This window comes from Passer domesticus, chromosome 1 (genome assembly GCF_036417665.1).
Source record: "Passer domesticus isolate bPasDom1 chromosome 1, bPasDom1.hap1, whole genome shotgun sequence".
NCBI lineage: Eukaryota > Metazoa > Chordata > Aves > Passeriformes > Passeridae > Passer > Passer domesticus.
Window position 1 is genome coordinate 123,771,301 of NC_087474.1, and position 17,419 is coordinate 123,788,719.

At 36.7% G+C, this 17,419-nt stretch overlaps 1 protein-coding gene across 5 annotated transcripts in view; it reads right to left on the bottom strand.

Moving 5' to 3' along the window:
- Positions 1–1,790: 1,790 nt before the first annotated feature.
- Positions 1,791–17,419, bottom strand: part of NSMAF (neutral sphingomyelinase activation associated factor) — a 38,664-nt gene continuing 23,035 nt past the window's right edge. For 2 of the 5 annotated variants that reach the window (XM_064387089.1, XM_064387110.1), the window contains 17 exons: positions 16,389–16,479; positions 16,232–16,295; positions 16,060–16,111; positions 14,976–15,096; positions 14,463–14,594; positions 12,662–12,704; positions 12,059–12,222; positions 10,533–10,641; positions 9,125–9,183; positions 8,602–8,669; positions 6,989–7,056; positions 6,633–6,756; positions 5,817–5,900; positions 4,670–4,820; positions 4,179–4,281; positions 3,111–3,220; positions 1,791–2,166 (listed from right to left, as the gene is read on the bottom strand). In XM_064387089.1, the coding sequence (XP_064243159.1) occupies positions 2,072–2,166; positions 3,111–3,220; positions 4,179–4,281; positions 4,670–4,820; positions 5,817–5,900; positions 6,633–6,756; positions 6,989–7,056; positions 8,602–8,669; positions 9,125–9,183; positions 10,533–10,641; positions 12,059–12,222; positions 12,662–12,704; positions 14,463–14,594; positions 14,976–15,096; positions 16,060–16,111; positions 16,232–16,295; positions 16,389–16,479 (1,638 nt within the window). In that variant the 3' untranslated portion in view covers positions 1,791–2,071. Of the gene's footprint in view, positions 2,167–3,110; positions 3,221–4,178; positions 4,282–4,669; positions 4,821–5,812; positions 6,287–6,632; positions 6,757–6,988; positions 7,057–8,601; positions 8,670–9,124; positions 9,184–10,528; positions 10,642–12,058; positions 12,223–12,661; positions 12,705–14,462; positions 14,595–14,975; positions 15,097–16,059; positions 16,112–16,231; positions 16,296–16,388; positions 16,480–17,419 lie in introns of those variants that run through there. The other 3 variants (XR_010346862.1, XM_064387098.1, XM_064387113.1) reach the window with 3 other exon arrangements.

Consider the following 17,419-nt stretch of genomic DNA (forward strand, 5'->3'; position numbering starts at 1 on the left):
TCAGCCAGATGGCTTGAACTACTGGGGCAATCTATTGGAAAAAACAGTGGTAGAATGTTAGTACAAGAGCTCCTAGCTATAGCAGATAGGAGCTTTTTAATTATTCTTTTACTTCTGGTTGCTGTTTTAAGGCAGAAATTAGCTAGCACTGAAGAGTAACTTATGATTAAATGCATTTACATAAATTCACAGAAACTGCAAAGAAGTATCCAGTCAACAGGGTTAACTTGACTGTTTTCTTCCCTTTAAAAAGCTATGGTTGCTTTAGGCAATGGAGCAGGGTGGGGGCTCTGTTTTGTGAGCATGCTTTACAGCAGAAGGTAATCTCAGCTGCACTCAACAGCTATGCATATCATGCATCCATATTTAACCAAAAGGGTATATTCTCTCAGGCAGTTTGACCCTGAAGCTTCTGCTTCCTCAGTTCTGAGTTATTTTCATCAGGTTTAGCTCAGCAGGAGGCCCCCTAGTGACAAAGGACAATCCAGAATTCACCCAAGCCATTTCGAGGCAAGTGTACAAAAATCACATTCTATCATGTTTGCCTCCACACAGATATGTTTGGGAAATACATAAATTTAAAGGTGAAGAAACAGAGTAGACACCAAACATTCCCCTGCATGATTAAAACTGGTACAGCAGGTGTGCAGGGTATGGCTTAGTCTTTCACTATGTGTGGCTTTACCACACACACTCACTGATTACATAAAAATCCAGTTATCTTCTAAGCCAAGGGAATAGTGCAGCTGAAATAAACACCACTTTGGTTTGATAGCCTTACCTTACTGAAAAATAAGCTCACACTTCAGCATATTAGAAGACTGGGGGAAGGAGGGAGACCAGAAGCTGATTGTTTTACAATACCAAGAAACAGCTGTGTCTTGGAATAGGCATTGGGTGTCAAACCCAAGGCAGAGTATCTGACTGAACACAGTTCAGTAGAACGCTTGCCCTGGACAAAGGGCAATTTCAACACCAGCAGTAGGAAGACCAGCAGAGAAATAAACAGATCTTCATGTATACTCAGGCAGCATTACCAATGCAAATACTTATTGTTGTAAATAAACCATTTAAATACTTATTTTAAGCCATTTAAATATTTCAACTCTTTCACTTCAGAACTGCTCTTCCCAGGAAAAGATACCCTGAAGTCCTGCAGAGAAAATAATCCTTGTGCAACATTGCTTTGTTCCTGGGTTAAGACAGCTGGGGGATTGGATAAACCCAGGAACTGCAGCTCTGTTTAAATGCCATACTGAAATTCCATCCCAAAGACGATTTGAGTTAAAGAAGGTTGGGAACACTAAACAAAACATGAAAATGCTTAAGATTACTAAGAGAAAAGGATAGTAATAAAAATGAGAAAAGAGAGTGATAGACTTTTTATACTCCACCTTCAGGCACAGGATTAGGAGAGTATTTATCCCAACACATGTATATGTAGCTGGTCTGTCGGGAGATCAATTTTATGCTTGTCTTCTTTTCAGACCAATACATCAGTGCTGTTTTTGAGTAGGAAAAAGCAAGAGAGAATTTTTTCTCATTGTGTTCTATGCCTTTGCAAGTAGCCACAGCTAAGGACTATCTAGCAGACTGGGGACTGCTCAGCACAGCAGCTGCTGTGGTGTTCAAAGCAGTATTTACCATCATATGCATCTCCACTAAGAAGAAATGTTGACTGCACATGATAGACAGCATTAAGCTCCACACACCCTAAAAGGCTTACATTAAGAATGCAAATGCTTCTTTCAAAGCAGTTCAAACAGCATTCCATGTAAATCAACAATGACTACAAGTTAAGAGTTCTTTAATTACAGAAAAATAAGTCTTTAATTTCATATCAGATATCATTTTACACAAGCAATTTCAGTATGACAGTCCATGAAAAACAAATGCATACTCTATGGAAGTTAAGGGGCTCTCAGTGAAGTCAACATAACATAGAAAGTTGTGGTTGAACAAAGCTTCCTATCTGGTTGAACTTCAGCAGCCATCATTGCACAGAGTTAAGTTCCTTTAAAAGGTTTGGTTTAAAATTAGAGTTCATTTAAATGACTGGAGGGAAAGGCACTTAGTATTGCAGTTTCCAGAACATGATTTGTTTGTCTTCCCCTCCTGTAATAACACTGTTGCACTGTTCATTCATCCACATGGATGTTACAGCACCTGGGAAACAAAATCACAAACAAATAAATCCAAATGCAAGTAAGTGTGGTACTTGAGATGACAGAACAGATCTTTTTTTGAGAGAGTTTAGCATAGTCTGAGCATTGGATTACACTGACACCAGATATGCTACAAGGAATTTCAGTAGGGTCCTACGTAGCTGCTCTTATTTACAGTAAGGATCTCATGCTCCATTGCCTCAGCTCACTTTTGGTACTGGGGGGACATCACTGCTATGCAGAATGCAGATGGCAACTAAGGAAAATATTCATGGAGAATGAGCTTTTTCACTATGCCATTTGGAATTTTCATGTTAAAAGTGTATTCACATCTTGTAGCATATGCCTCAGAAGCCCACTTCTGAAAAGTCTCCAACTACAGAATGATCTCTCCACAGCTCAAGTGCCAGTGTAAAACTTACAGCAGGAAGTTAGAAACAACTGTTCTTAGTTAAATAGCCTTAAAAATTTGACTTATAAAAACTAAGGTAGTTTTTCTCTACGCATCCTAGTTGCTGATGTACTGAGATTATATAGATACATTTAATCAGCCTATAAAACCCCATCCAAAACAAGTTTACTAGAGAAGTTTACTTAATGTTGTTAGACTCAGTGTGGACAGACTGTGGCAAAACATACAGTACAGTCTGTACTAGATCTGAAGGCTAACAGGTAGAAAAATACTGACTTTTGCAGTGTTGTGTGAATTAGAAAACTTGAAAGTAATTTCCCTTTGGCCAGTCTTCTACAAAGCAATATTCCTCCATTCTTACTTGAATTCCTAGGAGGCTCACTTGGACCTACTTCTAATTCTGGTGTTTCAGGTAAAGCTGACATCAGGAACAGCCAGCTGGCTGAGCAGATGACTCAAACTTTTCAGTACTAAAAGAGCTGGAAAATAGGAATCTCACATTCAGTTTGAGAATGGGAATACTTCAGGCATACCTGTATGCCCTTTGATTCTTTCAATAACTTTTCCTCCAAGAAGGTCCCAAACCAGTAATTCACCAGATTGAGATCCTGATAAGATGGTATTTCCATCCCATTTGAAGCACCTGCAAATAAACCTGAAATTACTTCATGTAAAGCTTTTGCATGATGACAGCCAAACACTTCCAAACTAGGTCAAAAAAGAAAGAGATATATGAAACCAAAGAAAACTACCTTTTAACACAGTCTTTCTAGAAAGATTATTCTCAAATTATTTTAAAGATTCATGACCCAAACTTGGTTCTGTGACTGCCCTAGACCCAGCCGGGCAGAGTATGAAACATAATCCCTTAACAGAAGAGGGCCCAGTCAGCTATGCATGTGTGTGACATCCCAGTGCTCTTCTCATGAGCCACCACTTTCACTTATGCCACTTCATGTTCCTGAAACCATCACTTAAGCAAAGATGACTTTCAGGTAAGTAACTAGTGAAAATATATATGTGAACATGCATATGTAATTATGTATACCCACAAAAAAATGAAGTTTATTCCATGTGTAGCTGCTATATTTTTTCTCCAGTAACTGAGTAAGCATTCCATCTGTTTAGCTGATAAACCATAAATAACTGTATACTTTTCAGTTGGTGGAGAAAGGTGATCGGTCTTTGATTTCAAAGCCAATCTTTTTTTAAGACTATCAAAATAAAAAGAAAACATTAAAACAAAACCTCCACAACAAACCCAAAAAATCAATATTAGTAATGGAGGTGACTCAAGTAAGAAAACTGAACTTGTTAGACATTTCAGTAGCTCAGCTGCTGGAAGAGCTGGTTAGATACAACTGTCATCATCTCTAAGGGACATGAAAGTTGCTGTTGAAAAGGTGTTTACTTAGAGAGCTCTTTTGATTTTGCCCCAGTTTGGAAAGCTTGATCATAATGCACACAACATGCTACAATGTCAGTCTTTGCACTCTAAATGTGATTCAATAGAACAAAATTCCCAGTATTACAGCCCTTCCCACTCTGCTGTCACCAACCATCTCCACCCAGCTGCGTAACCTGCATGTTCTCAGCATTACCTCTGTGGCTCTTCAGTGCTCACAGAAGATACGAGCATTCCAGTTTGTACATCTATTACTTTAAAACAACAATCCTCCCCTGTGCTCAGTAGATGTCTGCTGTCTGGACAAAAGAAGGAAGCAAATAAAAGAAACAACAACAACAAAAAAGCATGTTCAGACATTCAATTCTAGTTGCCAAAGCACTCTGTGATCAGCATGTTGGATGTGACATTGCGTGACCTACTTATCTATAAATAATTTACTGGAAACTAAGTTTCTAAGCAAGCAAAGACAAACAAGATTGGTTTAGAGTCTAGATCACTGGTCTACAGCCTAGCCTGGCCTTGTGTACAATTACATTCTTTACAGAGATGTGTGACAATCCAAAACATCTCACTATCCCCCTTAAAGCAGTAATTCCAATAAGAAAGATATATTACATGATATTAAGAATAAGATTCCCTTTGAAACTCCCAGCAGTGCATATTAAAAACTGAAATCCAACATACCAGGACTAAAAGCAGCATGAAATACAGTCCCAGAATGATGTGGCAACTGGTGCAACACTGTTGCTGTAGTAACATCCCAAACACTAATGGTACCCTCTTTGGTTCCAGATGCCAGGATGGTATTTGCAGCATTAAGGTCCATTGTATTTACCTAAGAAGTTAAACATCCTGTGATTTCTCCTCTTTTTTCATGTGAGTCATCTTGAGATAGGTTTTAAACATACAAAAAACAAGCCCATTATCCCTAAGAGGATATTTTATTTATTAAAAGTTTTGAATTTAATTCTCAACATACTGAATTAGGTACAAATACGAAAAATCCAAACTATAAAAAGAAAAAAATAGGTCATTCTGAATACATTTTAAAAAGCTTTTGCTTTGCAGAATCAGAAATGCTAAGTAACATTTCAGATTGCTTTTAGTACCAATTCTCTCCATTTAACTGCTAGACTCTACCCTTAAGGGTAAAATTTTTAACTTTTAAAAAACTTCCTACCCATCAGCTGTTTCCAGCTCTCTTAAATGTTATCAGAACAGTTTCAGTATTTGCCAACATTGTGACCTATTAAAAAACTAACTCTTAGGAAGGTTTAGAACACAGTCATTCTAAATATCTTAGAGTGATGTTAGAGGCTATTACCAAAAGTATAAAGTTACACATTTATGATGCATTGCACACAATGTGTTTGTATATTTACAGTGAAATTCACTAAGATATTTATCATGATAGCATGGTAAATAACTCAGGATTTCTTTTTCATTTGCTTGCCTTACATTAAGAGGAAGCTGTAACAATCAAAACACTTGAAAAAAGATTAATCTGTTTTCAAAACCAAAGAAGCAAACAGAAAACACCCAATCCTTCCTGCCCCCCATAGAAATTCTGTGCATACAAGCTGAGCAAGACAAATTAAGAAACCTCTGTTTACACTGGTGCTTCAGTCCCAAGACATGGACCTTTCAACCCAGGAAGCAGGGAACACTGGTGCAGAACCATCAGACAGTGAAAACCCCAAAACAAAACACCCCTACACACATTTCCCAAAATACACCCCTCAGCCCCATACCCAATCTTTGTGCTTTACCACTAGATCATGATTTAAATAATTAATTTTCTTATTCTCAGATACCCTATCAACATACTTACACTAACATCATGTTCTAACTGTGCAAGCAGTTCAAAGTGGTGTTTTTTATTGCTCAAGCTCTCTCCAGGAACACAGTGCCACACCTACAACACAGATAGTTATGTTTGTTCAAGGAAGCAGTAATATAACCCCAGATGGGCTCCTTCAGTGCTAAACTCTCACATTACAAGGGAGGGCTGCTTGTGTTCACTGTGGGCCTTGCCTACGTGGCAGAGTACAGCAATGGCATCTGAACTCCTTTAAACAGAGCCACATGGTGAACAAAACTCTGCTGACTCCAGACAGCCAACAAAGCCTACCTAAGAGTGGGTATATCACTGCACTAAATGTGTACTTACCAAAGAAATCACACACAGCAGGCTTTGGCAAAGTTTTTCCTGTCTCTAGCTTCCAAATTATCTTTCCAACTAACTGTAGGCATGCTCTTTAGATTAGCAAGTTCCTGTTCCTCTTAGCTGAAGAATGTAAACTACAAAATTATTAAACATTTTAGAAATCTATTCCACCCAAGAAACACAATTGCCAAAGTCACAAAACATTCCAGTTTCTGCAACAAATACAGTTTGTCTTCAGAATCCTCATTTTTTACAGTAAGTGATAATGAATGAAATTTCCTAAAAAATAACACTTTAGCTCTGAAATAGTTGAGCTAAAGCTAAATAAAGAATAAATTCTGGAAACAAATTTACTGTGATACTAGCCAGGCTATTACTCTAGTACCACAGGTACATCCACCCCAAAGCATTTGGCTGGCTGAATATCACAAAGTGCTGGCTATAAACAGTCATGCAACTGTAACAATCCCATCTACAAACCTTCACAGTGGAATCCCAAGATGCAGAAAATAAGCGCCCATCACACCAACAGATCTTGCTGACTGCATCGTCATGGCCCAATAGGACATCTTGCTGTCTTCCAAATGCAATTGAATAAAAATATCTAACAGAAAAAGGTTGTAAAAGCATGACATTTTGTAAAACTTAAGGGTTTTTCTTCTAAATAAAGTAACTATGTTTCTGTAGTTTCTAACAGAAATCTAGTGGGAAAAAATAGAAATGCAGATACTATTTTAAAAATGTGATGATTTTCTGTATCATTATCTAAAACCATAAACATAGTGACCAAGGCACTCCATGCAATTCAATAAAGTCAACAGGAAGTAAATACACACATATGATTGTCCCATGAAGAACTTATGACAGTGGTATCTCCTGGTAAGATTAGACAAGATGACAAAGCCTGTAAGAAAAAAAAAAAGTAATACTCAATTTCTTATCCCAAATCCAATTTAAGTATATTAACATGCTTCTGGAGAACAAGAAGAATTTTAATATTCTATAAAAATAACCTGCAGATGTTAAATGAACACTGATCAAGAAGAACCTTAGAGGCTGGACACTGAACATCAAGAATACTTAATCCCTATTAAATAAAGGTAGCAGAAACATTTAGAAATACATGCAGAACTGATAAATCTTTCCAAAGAAATTGGTATTTCAAGCACATGGTGTGTAATTCCTCACTCAGAAGTGGGTCAGCTGTTCTAAATTCTAGACACAAATAGCTAACAGAAACTAAAAATACAGATTCTTTTGATGTTTGTTCTCCATCACAGGTACTTATCAGCTCAGGTCTTTCAAAGAACAAATACAACTGTCTAATTCTTATTGCTCTCAACAAGAAATATTATTTACAGATTACTGCTCAGTTATATTTCTGTCACTAGAAATGGCATAGAAAAAACCAACAATCACAGCCCAGTGCTTCTACCTGGTGTCATTACTGGTCATGTTTTAGGTCTGTTTGAAAAACAATAAGCTGCTGGACTGTAAACATGACTCCTTTTAGCATTGCTTGAAGTGTTTAGATCAGCACTAAAGCTACAGGGGAGAAGTACAGGAGTATACAAAGCCTCCTCATGAGAAACAGAATTTTGGCTCAGGAGTCAAAGAGCTCCCTTTTCACAGTGCCAAGAAACATTGTTCCCAAGTTTCCATTTGCTGAAGATTAGGAATTGAGTTTCTACCTTCACCTGCTAATGGCAGACCACAGGGTCTTGATCCTGCAACCTGGGGACCTTCTGTCTGGGCAACACATTTGCCATTCTTGTTCCCCCTAGAGATGAGAAATCTGATATATCTTGGTGTCTTGCACCAATAAAAGACTGAATATGGCAACTAGGAGTGTATCTTTATAACCCAGGTCTGGCCAAGTGCTCAAGCATGAAAAATAAAATTCAGAATCCCTTTCCCAGTTCTTTTAGGAGCAGGGGGAAAGTGTTGTTTACAAGTTGCTGAGATCATTGCTCATGGAAGAAGGATGGCTCATTTTCACCCAGCACAGATTCCATTCCCTGTTCTTGGTTTTCCTCTGCTGGCTGACTCACAGGCTTCAAACACTTGGGTACAGTAAGGCAGTGCTGGATGTGAGCTTGTGGTGGAATTTAAGCTTTGAAATTCTGGTCCCAATGGCAGTTCAAGGTTGCTCAGGAAGACATCACTGCTCATGCCAGACTGTCTACCACAAGCTGTTCCCTGGACAGCAGGGCAACTCAGAACAGAGCCAGTGTAACCATTTAATGCTTCTTCCCCATATTTGCAGAATGTGCTCTGTCTCTCTGGTGGCCTGAGAGAGTCTCAATTCACTCTGCTAAATTATTCACACACAATACAACTGTGTAGGCAGGGGAAAGAAAAGAAGCATTGATGGATGCTAAGAGCCATCTCACTGAGCAGCTTTCAGAAGATTCCCAATCATCTCATTCTTATTTTGACAGCAGCCTACCATGTTTGAAAAGGACACACTTCTCTGGATGGTTTTCGAATCTCTGGAAAACATCTTCAAAGTTGAATCTGGGGATAAGGGACAAAATAGAAGATAAAAGGACAATTTTATATTCTAAAAGTTAATAAATTTGCTCCTGCTTGAGTATCTTACTATGAAAAGCAGACACAAGTTTCTCATAGTCTCTGAGAAACTCTTTATAAGGCTTGTGACTTGGGCCTGCAACTACCCTGTTTTGTACCAGTTACAGATTGTTGTCCACAGTTACCCCATGCTCATCAAAGTCTAAGAGAACTCTGGTAACTAAATGGACAAACTTTCATTATTATCATTACTGAAATTATCTTCCAAGCATAGATAATATTGAAATGCTTGAGTCAAAATCATCTAAAACTGAGCAAATTCATATAGTTAAGCTATTTAATTACATCAGATATACATTTCAGTTTCATGCCATTTTGTTAAAAAAACATTAACCTCCATTCATACTGCAGGTTGTGACAAATACCTGTGCAATACTTACCCTGGGATGTAGTGAAAACAGAAGACCCATTGCAAGTGACTGCTATTCCAGTAATTGCCCTGTTTAATACAAGTAAGCTTGTGGGTGACTTCATAGGTTTTGAAACTTAACCACCATACTGTATATAGACTACAGCTGAAATCTGTTATTTGAGCTCTGTAAGAGCTAAGACATTCAAGGAGAGTAAAAACACTACAGTGGTGTGTTATTTGCCTAGAGACAAAAATATACCTTGACATATTATGTGAAACACCATGAGAGGATGCTTATAGTGTTCTGTAAGAACTCCCAGCTTCATCAGAAGGGACTTGCCCATGTGAAAAGAAAAATGGTTTCACATTTAGTTTTTCCAATTCTGGAGTAGCTACAAATAGTCAGGAAGCTGTCTGCAAGCAGATACTGAAAACCTCAAGTATCAGGAATTGGAACTTGCACATTTTTTCTCTTTTAATTTGACATTGGCAAAGTCACTACAGGAAGAAATTTAGACAAAGCTTATGTCAGGGAATTAGGAAGCACAGAGCATTCTCTACAGCCAAAGTTCTGTTAACACAGCTCTGTGTCTCATTATTTCTCAGCAGTCTTCAAGAAAAAAAAAAAGTAATAAAAATAATCAGAAGCTGAAATTTGAGTCTCTTTTCAGGATCAAGATTTCTCTAATGCTAACAATCTGGTAACAGATTTCTCACTACAAACATTACCTTGTTTTAGGGACATGATAATGTTTTCTGAGATTCGATTACAGTCACCAAGAAAGTAGCTGGACCCAAGGTAGTAAGAAATCCTCCTAACCAGCCCAGTCACTAGGAGAAGAGATGGGGCAAAGGAAAACCTGTTCTTTAAAATATAGCTGACAATGTTCATTATTAGGTATTTTCAAAGTTCACCCAATAAGTGCCCCTACTGACTCCTGAATCCCTATGAATCCACCAGAACAGCAGTCTGGTACCTGGATTAACTGAAAACCTATAGCTGGAGACTTGGCAAATTGCTCATGCAGCAGCAGCTTGATGTGTACAGTGGTACAACTCAAGTGTTTAACCTTTCAAATCTGATGGGATGAAGTTGTGTCCTCCTGGCATTATTAAAAAAATAAATGGAAGTCTTTATCTGGCTGCTGTTATCAGTTTTAGAGAAGAGTAATCAATATCTGCTTCAGGTACTAAAATGATAATGAACTTCTACAGATCTAGAGCTAAGGAAAAGCAATAGTAAAAATCAAGCTGACAAATACCTTCTCAGGATTCATAACCCATCATATACTCAAGTTCATCTTGCATAATCAAATCACTAAGTCATCTCCCAAAGAAAAGTATTTACCTTAAACCATAACCCATCATTCAGACTGATACACAGATCCCCCACCCAATTCAGTGGAAGAATTTTGACTGAAAAGAATAGTACCTACTCTTTGTGAATTTTGCACTGAGTATCTAATTTTAGTTTGGCAATATTGTTCCAGGCAAGTGTTATACTTTCTTCTGTCAAATCTTCAAATGATTCTTCATTTGGAGAAGCTGCAATAAAATGCCACAGTACAGTTCCATCACAAATGGAAAATAAAAAGACATGTTTCAAATACCTAGGTAGCTGACAAATGTGAAATTACAGAAATCATGCAGAGCTCCAGGAATAAGATCATTAAACTAATGCAAACAGTGACAAGATCACTAACTTTTTTTCCCCCAAATCTCTTACTGAATTTGCATAGGCTTACAGAGTCAAAAATAGGACTTTTCTCACCAAATTAGTGCTTTTAAACTGCAGACTTTATGGCATGTAATTCCAATATGGAAAACAAACAAACAAAAAAGAAAACTTAAAAAACTTTGCTGAAATGTTTTGATGTTCTTTGAAATGTCAAGGGCTTTCCAGATGGAAAAGAACTAAAAAAGCCATTTACTGCTACAATGAAGTATATGCATTTATTATTCTCTTGCATTATGTTAAGAGTGTCACAACTTCATTTCACTGTTGCAAATGTTAAGGGATTAAAAATGCAACAAAATTGAGACAATTAGATGTAGATTATAAAAAGGTCAAACCCAAGAGAAACTGTTGATGAGTGAATTAATGACTTAGGCAGCAAATCTATTTAATCCATAACCATTACTATGATCACATACAACTCTCAAAGCTCCTCTTGCCACTGGATACTACAGGTTATAGTAGCACTCATTCATTGTCACTCCTCTGCTTAAAATGAAGGCCATCAAATGGTAAGGGAATTGAAGGCAATCAAATGAGAAAAATCTTTCCAAGTGATACCTGGGCTGAATCTTCAGCCCAATTTATAGTTAAATCACTATATACATTATGAAGACAACAGCATCTTAGTTTTGGAGAAGTGGTTTAAGTCCTGCCTTGAATGGCAATTGTAATGCCTGTGAGGGTATTACAATCCTTTTCTAGAAGAAAGTTATTCAATCAACTCGATCCCTACAGTACAGGGGAAGTATAGGGGAAAATGTATGTCCTTTCAACTTTTCATTCAAGTCATGGAAAAGGAGAAAAAATTGAGATGCTTAATTTAGAGTTTATTTTGATCAAGCTAATTAACTGATTACCCCTAAGACATTCCTGTTAAAAACCCAAACAAATCTTTGCATCATTTAGAATGCCTGCATCATCAGCTTGAATTTAAGTATCAGGAAAGGCCAGGGATGATTGGCCTCCCACAGCTTCAGAAGCAGGGGTTGAATAGTTCCAGAGGAGACCACTGGAACAGAAGGTAAAATACAGGGCAACACCTGTATTTTGAAATTTGAAACTGGTCTAGTTTTGTTTTTCTTTAAGATTTAGTTCATGGATTTATTTTGAGTTGGTTTGCAGGGAAAGTAGCCAAGAGAGTTGTATAATGAGATCCTGTGGGAGAAAGAAACTACTCAAAATTACAAATCCTTCACATTGTTAGTTTATCTATTAAACATTTACCTGGAGACTCAGCTATGGAAATGCTGTGACTAGATGTTCGAGACAAGCTTTTCAATTTCTGAATTTTCCTTTGAGGATGAGGGGTTGTAAACAATTGTTTTGGCGTCTGTCCAAACTCCAGGATTTGTGTCAGCAGAGCTACTTTTTCATTGGGGTCCATAATACTTTATAAAGCAAGATATATAATTAGGCCAAGGAGACAAGTACTTTTTTCCCCCTCCCCTGCCCCAAAAGCATGGAACTATGTGTGCAGTTACTACAGCACTACAGGCCATCATACATTCTTACAGAGCTGATTTACTGCAGAATTACAATCATATAACAGCTTAATAACTTTGTTTATGTAAAATAACAGTAGTCTCAATGACTGAAAAAATGAAGCACTTGCAGAAAAGCCAGACTGAAGAAATGCTTGAGAAACAGTCTTTCAATGCAAGCTAAAACTGAGAATATGATGCTGTTTCTCTTCATATTTGGAGTATAAAATGGAAGAGCAACACCATTCATGTACAGAGCCCTTTGAGAGCTGGCAGAGAACCTGGAGAGATACTGAGAAACTTAGCTAACTGCTTTAACAAAAACATTCAGATTCTTGTTAATTACCTGTTTAAATCCACTCCTCCTTCATAAGTTAATGGGTGAAACACTGGAAAAAAAAGTTTATTTGTATAATGTAGATATACAAGGCTCATTTTGTTTGTCTTCCTACAAACAGAGCTGCATTTCTACTCACAAATAAACTATTTCAGCAGGCATTAGAGTTTGAGGTCTTACATTTTAATCCTGTTTTTTTTACCTGAAAAAACTTAGAACTTCCAAGAAATTTTCAGAAAGTTTCAGAAGGAATCAGTACTTTCATAGAGGAAGGCTCGCTTACTTAAGGTTCATTAAATACCTACCCCCAATAAATAAATAAATAAATAAACAGATAAATAAGAAAGCAAGCACAGCTGCATAACTGGATCTTTGGTTAATTTTCAGACAGGGAACAGAAAGTAATAAAGAATGATCAGAAAGATCTGTGTATTCACCTTTCCAGGTGAATTGCTGTGACGCAAATGACTTTGAGGCCTCTGCTTAAGAATATTTACTTTGACTAAAGTTCATTCATACACAGATCCTTTCCGATTCTCTTATCTACTTAAATGTCTGCAATTCATTATGCTAATAAAAATCCATACTGCATCAGAAGCAGCACATTATGCATAAAAAGTGCTCTCATTAGTGGTCTCTTTTGAGAGGTAAAAATATAGATGCCATAATTTATATGCTGATTTACTGTATTTAAAGCCTGTGGTACATTGTAATTGACACTTATCCTCACAGTATGACTGGATGCCAAACCCTACATTCTAAAATATAGCCAATCATATGTTAAGGACACGTAGAGAAAGTACACTGGAAAGAAATGAACAGCAGGAAAACAACCCAACCTGCCCCAACCAAACAGCAATAAAACCCCAAAACCAAACAAACTCCAGCAAAACAATCCTTGCTATCTCAACTATCTTACTCTGGAATTAGAAAGTGCTGAACACCAAAACGTCACTTATTTCTACCCTCACCACTGTTGTAGGAAGGTTTTCTTTCTAAACTTATTACATCTTTAAGTACAAACTACTTCAACATTTTCTGTTACTAGAAATCCTTCAAAAGGATCAGGGTTTTTGGAATACAATTCTGATCTGCTACTCTTGTTTTAAAGAGGGCACATCCTTATTGGGTAGTAACATACACAGCTAAAATATCAGACTGATGAATAAGTTAATCATTGGTAATACTATTAGGTGTAAATGAACACATCTTCACAGCAGTAACATAAAAACATCCCCCTTTGTAAGGGGGATCCCCATAATGGCTAGATACATGTTCAGAGTAAGGTTGCAAACAGTGAAATGTCTCACATGCAGTCACGTGTATGCATAAACCAACCAAGGACAAACCAACACACACTTTTTCCTTCATTCTTGCTCTGAAGACCTGGAGCCCATTAGCCCATTCTTTCCCTTGCCAATTCTCTCAGGGGAGCTTGTTTTGAAATTCTCTAGGTGAAATGACAGTGGAGGAAGGCTAAATACATGTTTATTTGGAGACCCTGCAGGCTTCCATTTTTAATTGGGAAACACTAATTCCATGCTATATTGCCACACTGTGATGCGCACGCAATTCCCAGCAATGCTACAGAATCATCTTGTCCACCCTCTGAAGCACATCTTCAAAGATGCAAATCACCATGAAGGCAATACTGCCTGACAAATCACTATTTCCAATAAGGATCGAGCATTCAAAGCACAGTTATGAACACTCAAAACAAAATAAACATTACAGTTATGCTGTGATTTACCATTCCTGCCTAATTGAGGCATCCCCTTTTTTTTTGCTAGTTCTAGAAATGTGTATTTACCATTGTGAGCTGCAACTGCTTCACTTCCTTTCTGCTTGTAGCCAAATATGATGTCAATCCATTCATGAAGATGTTCTGATACATACGGACTTTCTAAAGCCTCTTGGCTCTTCTGAAGAAAGTCATCAGGACCTGACAAGATAAAGGTTAATTAAAGGAGAAAATATCCCGTTCAGTATTGGCATCCATCTATCTTCCTCCCCAATCTTAAAAAGTCAGTAAAACACCCCACAGTAAATGTCAATTTTCTTATAAAAATAGAAAGCACCTACTACTTATGTCAGTGCTTTAAAGAAAGAGTTCATTTAGAAGAAACCGGAATGGACATTTTTGAGGAAGAACAATTATTCCAGCCATCTTGAATTAATTAATAATACAGTAAGTTTTAATCTTGAATTAATTAATAATACAAATCAATCTTGAATTAATTAATAATACAAGAAGTTTGGTTTGAACCAAAAAAGTATTTAACTTAAAGAAGTTTAATAATACAAGAAGTTTGAGTATTATTACCTGATGCCCAAGGTGGAAGCTCTACATCTTCAACCATCTTTCCACCTTGCCTTTTTCCCAAGTCCAACTTCAAACTATTTACTAGAAAACTAGAATCATTTTCATAAAATTCTGGAATCAACTGGAATTGAAAAAAACAAACAAAAAAAAAAATCAACCAAGTTGTGATATTAGCTTAGCTTTCATCACTTAAACATATCATTCAGTGGAAAGGAAGTTATTAAAGTTCATGTCAAGCCCTAAAGTTGGGCAGCCCTAAAGTTTCCAGGTTTTCCATACAAGACAGTTCTCTGAGCTAAACTGTTAAATTCAGAATGGCACATTTTTAACAAGTAATGTGTGACACATGAATCCATAACATCTACGAATATCTTCAGAACTCTCATTGCATAGCTATGTTCTCATTTTTAAGACATCAAGTAATAGTCAAGGCTAAAATCTAGAATAAAATTAAAATTATGACAAATTTCAGAGGTTAAATCAATTATTTAAATACCACCATATCTAACCCTTAACTCTAGACTATTTTTTTAAAGCATCACTGTATTAAATAATGTTTCTTTGATAAAGCAATTCAACAGTATTTGCTATATGACAGTTTATTCTTCTCAACACATTTTACAAGTTAGAATTTCTAAAGGCTCAAAAACCCAAGATACTACTTCTACAGTTTAACTCTCTGGATGTAACATTGCAATACAGCCAATCCTTACAAGATTCCAGCAGATAATACATAAAATTGTCTTTTCAGTCTTAATCCACACTCTGGTAATTCCCATTTCCATTAACATTCACAATGATACTTCTGTTAAACTAAAAGCCAGAAGAAAGCAGGCACAGATGAGCAAACATGGAGTTGACATAGGATTAATATACAGTTAATAAAGGGATTCATAAAATGAAGTCATCAGCCTTACAAAAAAACCAAAAAACCAAACCCACACAACTGAAAAGCACAAAGAACAAAACCAAAAAGCAACAACAAAAAAAACCTAACACACTCCAAACACTCTCAAATCAACAGTAGATGAGAAAGCTAAGCACAGATGAGAAGATTTGAATAATTTTCCAGCCATTTATTTACCTCTTTGAAATCTGTTGCACCATCCAAACAGTTTTTCCAGGTTTCTGCAATGCTAGGTAAGACAGAGCAATCACACATTTGTTAAAAAAAAATATTTTTAAGGCTTTGCACTCCCCATGGATGCATATTTGAAAACAAAACCAGCCTAGTTATAGACAAAATGTAAACAAACCTGTTGAACATTCTGTCAGCATGATCAAACTTTCCATTCTGCAGACAGAGCATGTATTCTGGAGCTAAGGAGAAGGAAAAACAGCATCAGCTTGCTCCAAACCTTGTCTGCTTTGGAGGTAACTGTCTGCTCAGAGAGCACATAAAAGGTGTCTTACCAACTCTAACGAGATAAAACAAAACATAACCCGGAGAAGAATAATGGCTTCCATACATGAACTTGGGCTCTGGCATTTCCTGGTAACGTGTCTGCAGCATAGGAAGGAGAAAGAAACGGCTGTTTCAAATCAGCACTGCTGCTTTGCCTCAATACTGAACACATACACACTGTTTCTTTTTAAAGGCACAGATTAGGATCACCCACCCTCAATTTTTCTTCTAATGATAAAATAAACTCTTAAGTTCTAATACCATGCAGCTTTAATCAAAGCAGTAAATCAATATGGCAAAATAGTTGTCATAACTGATCAACCAGAACTATCAGGTTTTCAGTGTTTTTTTCCTCTCTCACTTTAGCATATAACTGCAGTGACTCCAATTCAAAGAAGTGCAAACAAATGCTTCCTTTTTGTCCTTCACATGAAGATTCATAAGAGTATGGAAGAACATATGACTTCCATCAACCTGGGAGATTCCTTCCTGTCTGAAGCTCCTATGCATTACTCTAAAACGTATCATAATACAAACAGAATGACTTTTACTGCAGTAACCATGAAGCCAATAACAGTTTGAGGAAAGTCAGATCTTAGAAGGAACACAATATTGTTCATATTCTCCTGCCTTCTATTCTCTCCTCACAACCTTAGAAAGCTATATGATTCTGAAATATTTTAATCTTTTAATCAATATAATGGATTTATATTTTATCAATATAATGGAGTTATTCTGTCAGTATGTTTTTCTAGTGTTCCATAAATTATTTTGCAATAATTAACTTTCCACAGAAGACAATAATTTTACACAAATAATTAAAAGCAAAGTAACTGAGGACCTTCTAAGTCTCTAAGTATGTGTTTGACAGCTCATGAAAGGAAAGCCTGCCTACCTTGAGAAACAGAAAAACTTGGTGCACTATTTTAAGTATATAGAATTTTTAAGTTGCTACTCTGACCTCCATGGATCCAAATTTCCTCCCTTTAAAGTACTCTCCCTCAAATGCAATATTTTTCTTAAATGGAAATATTTAAGA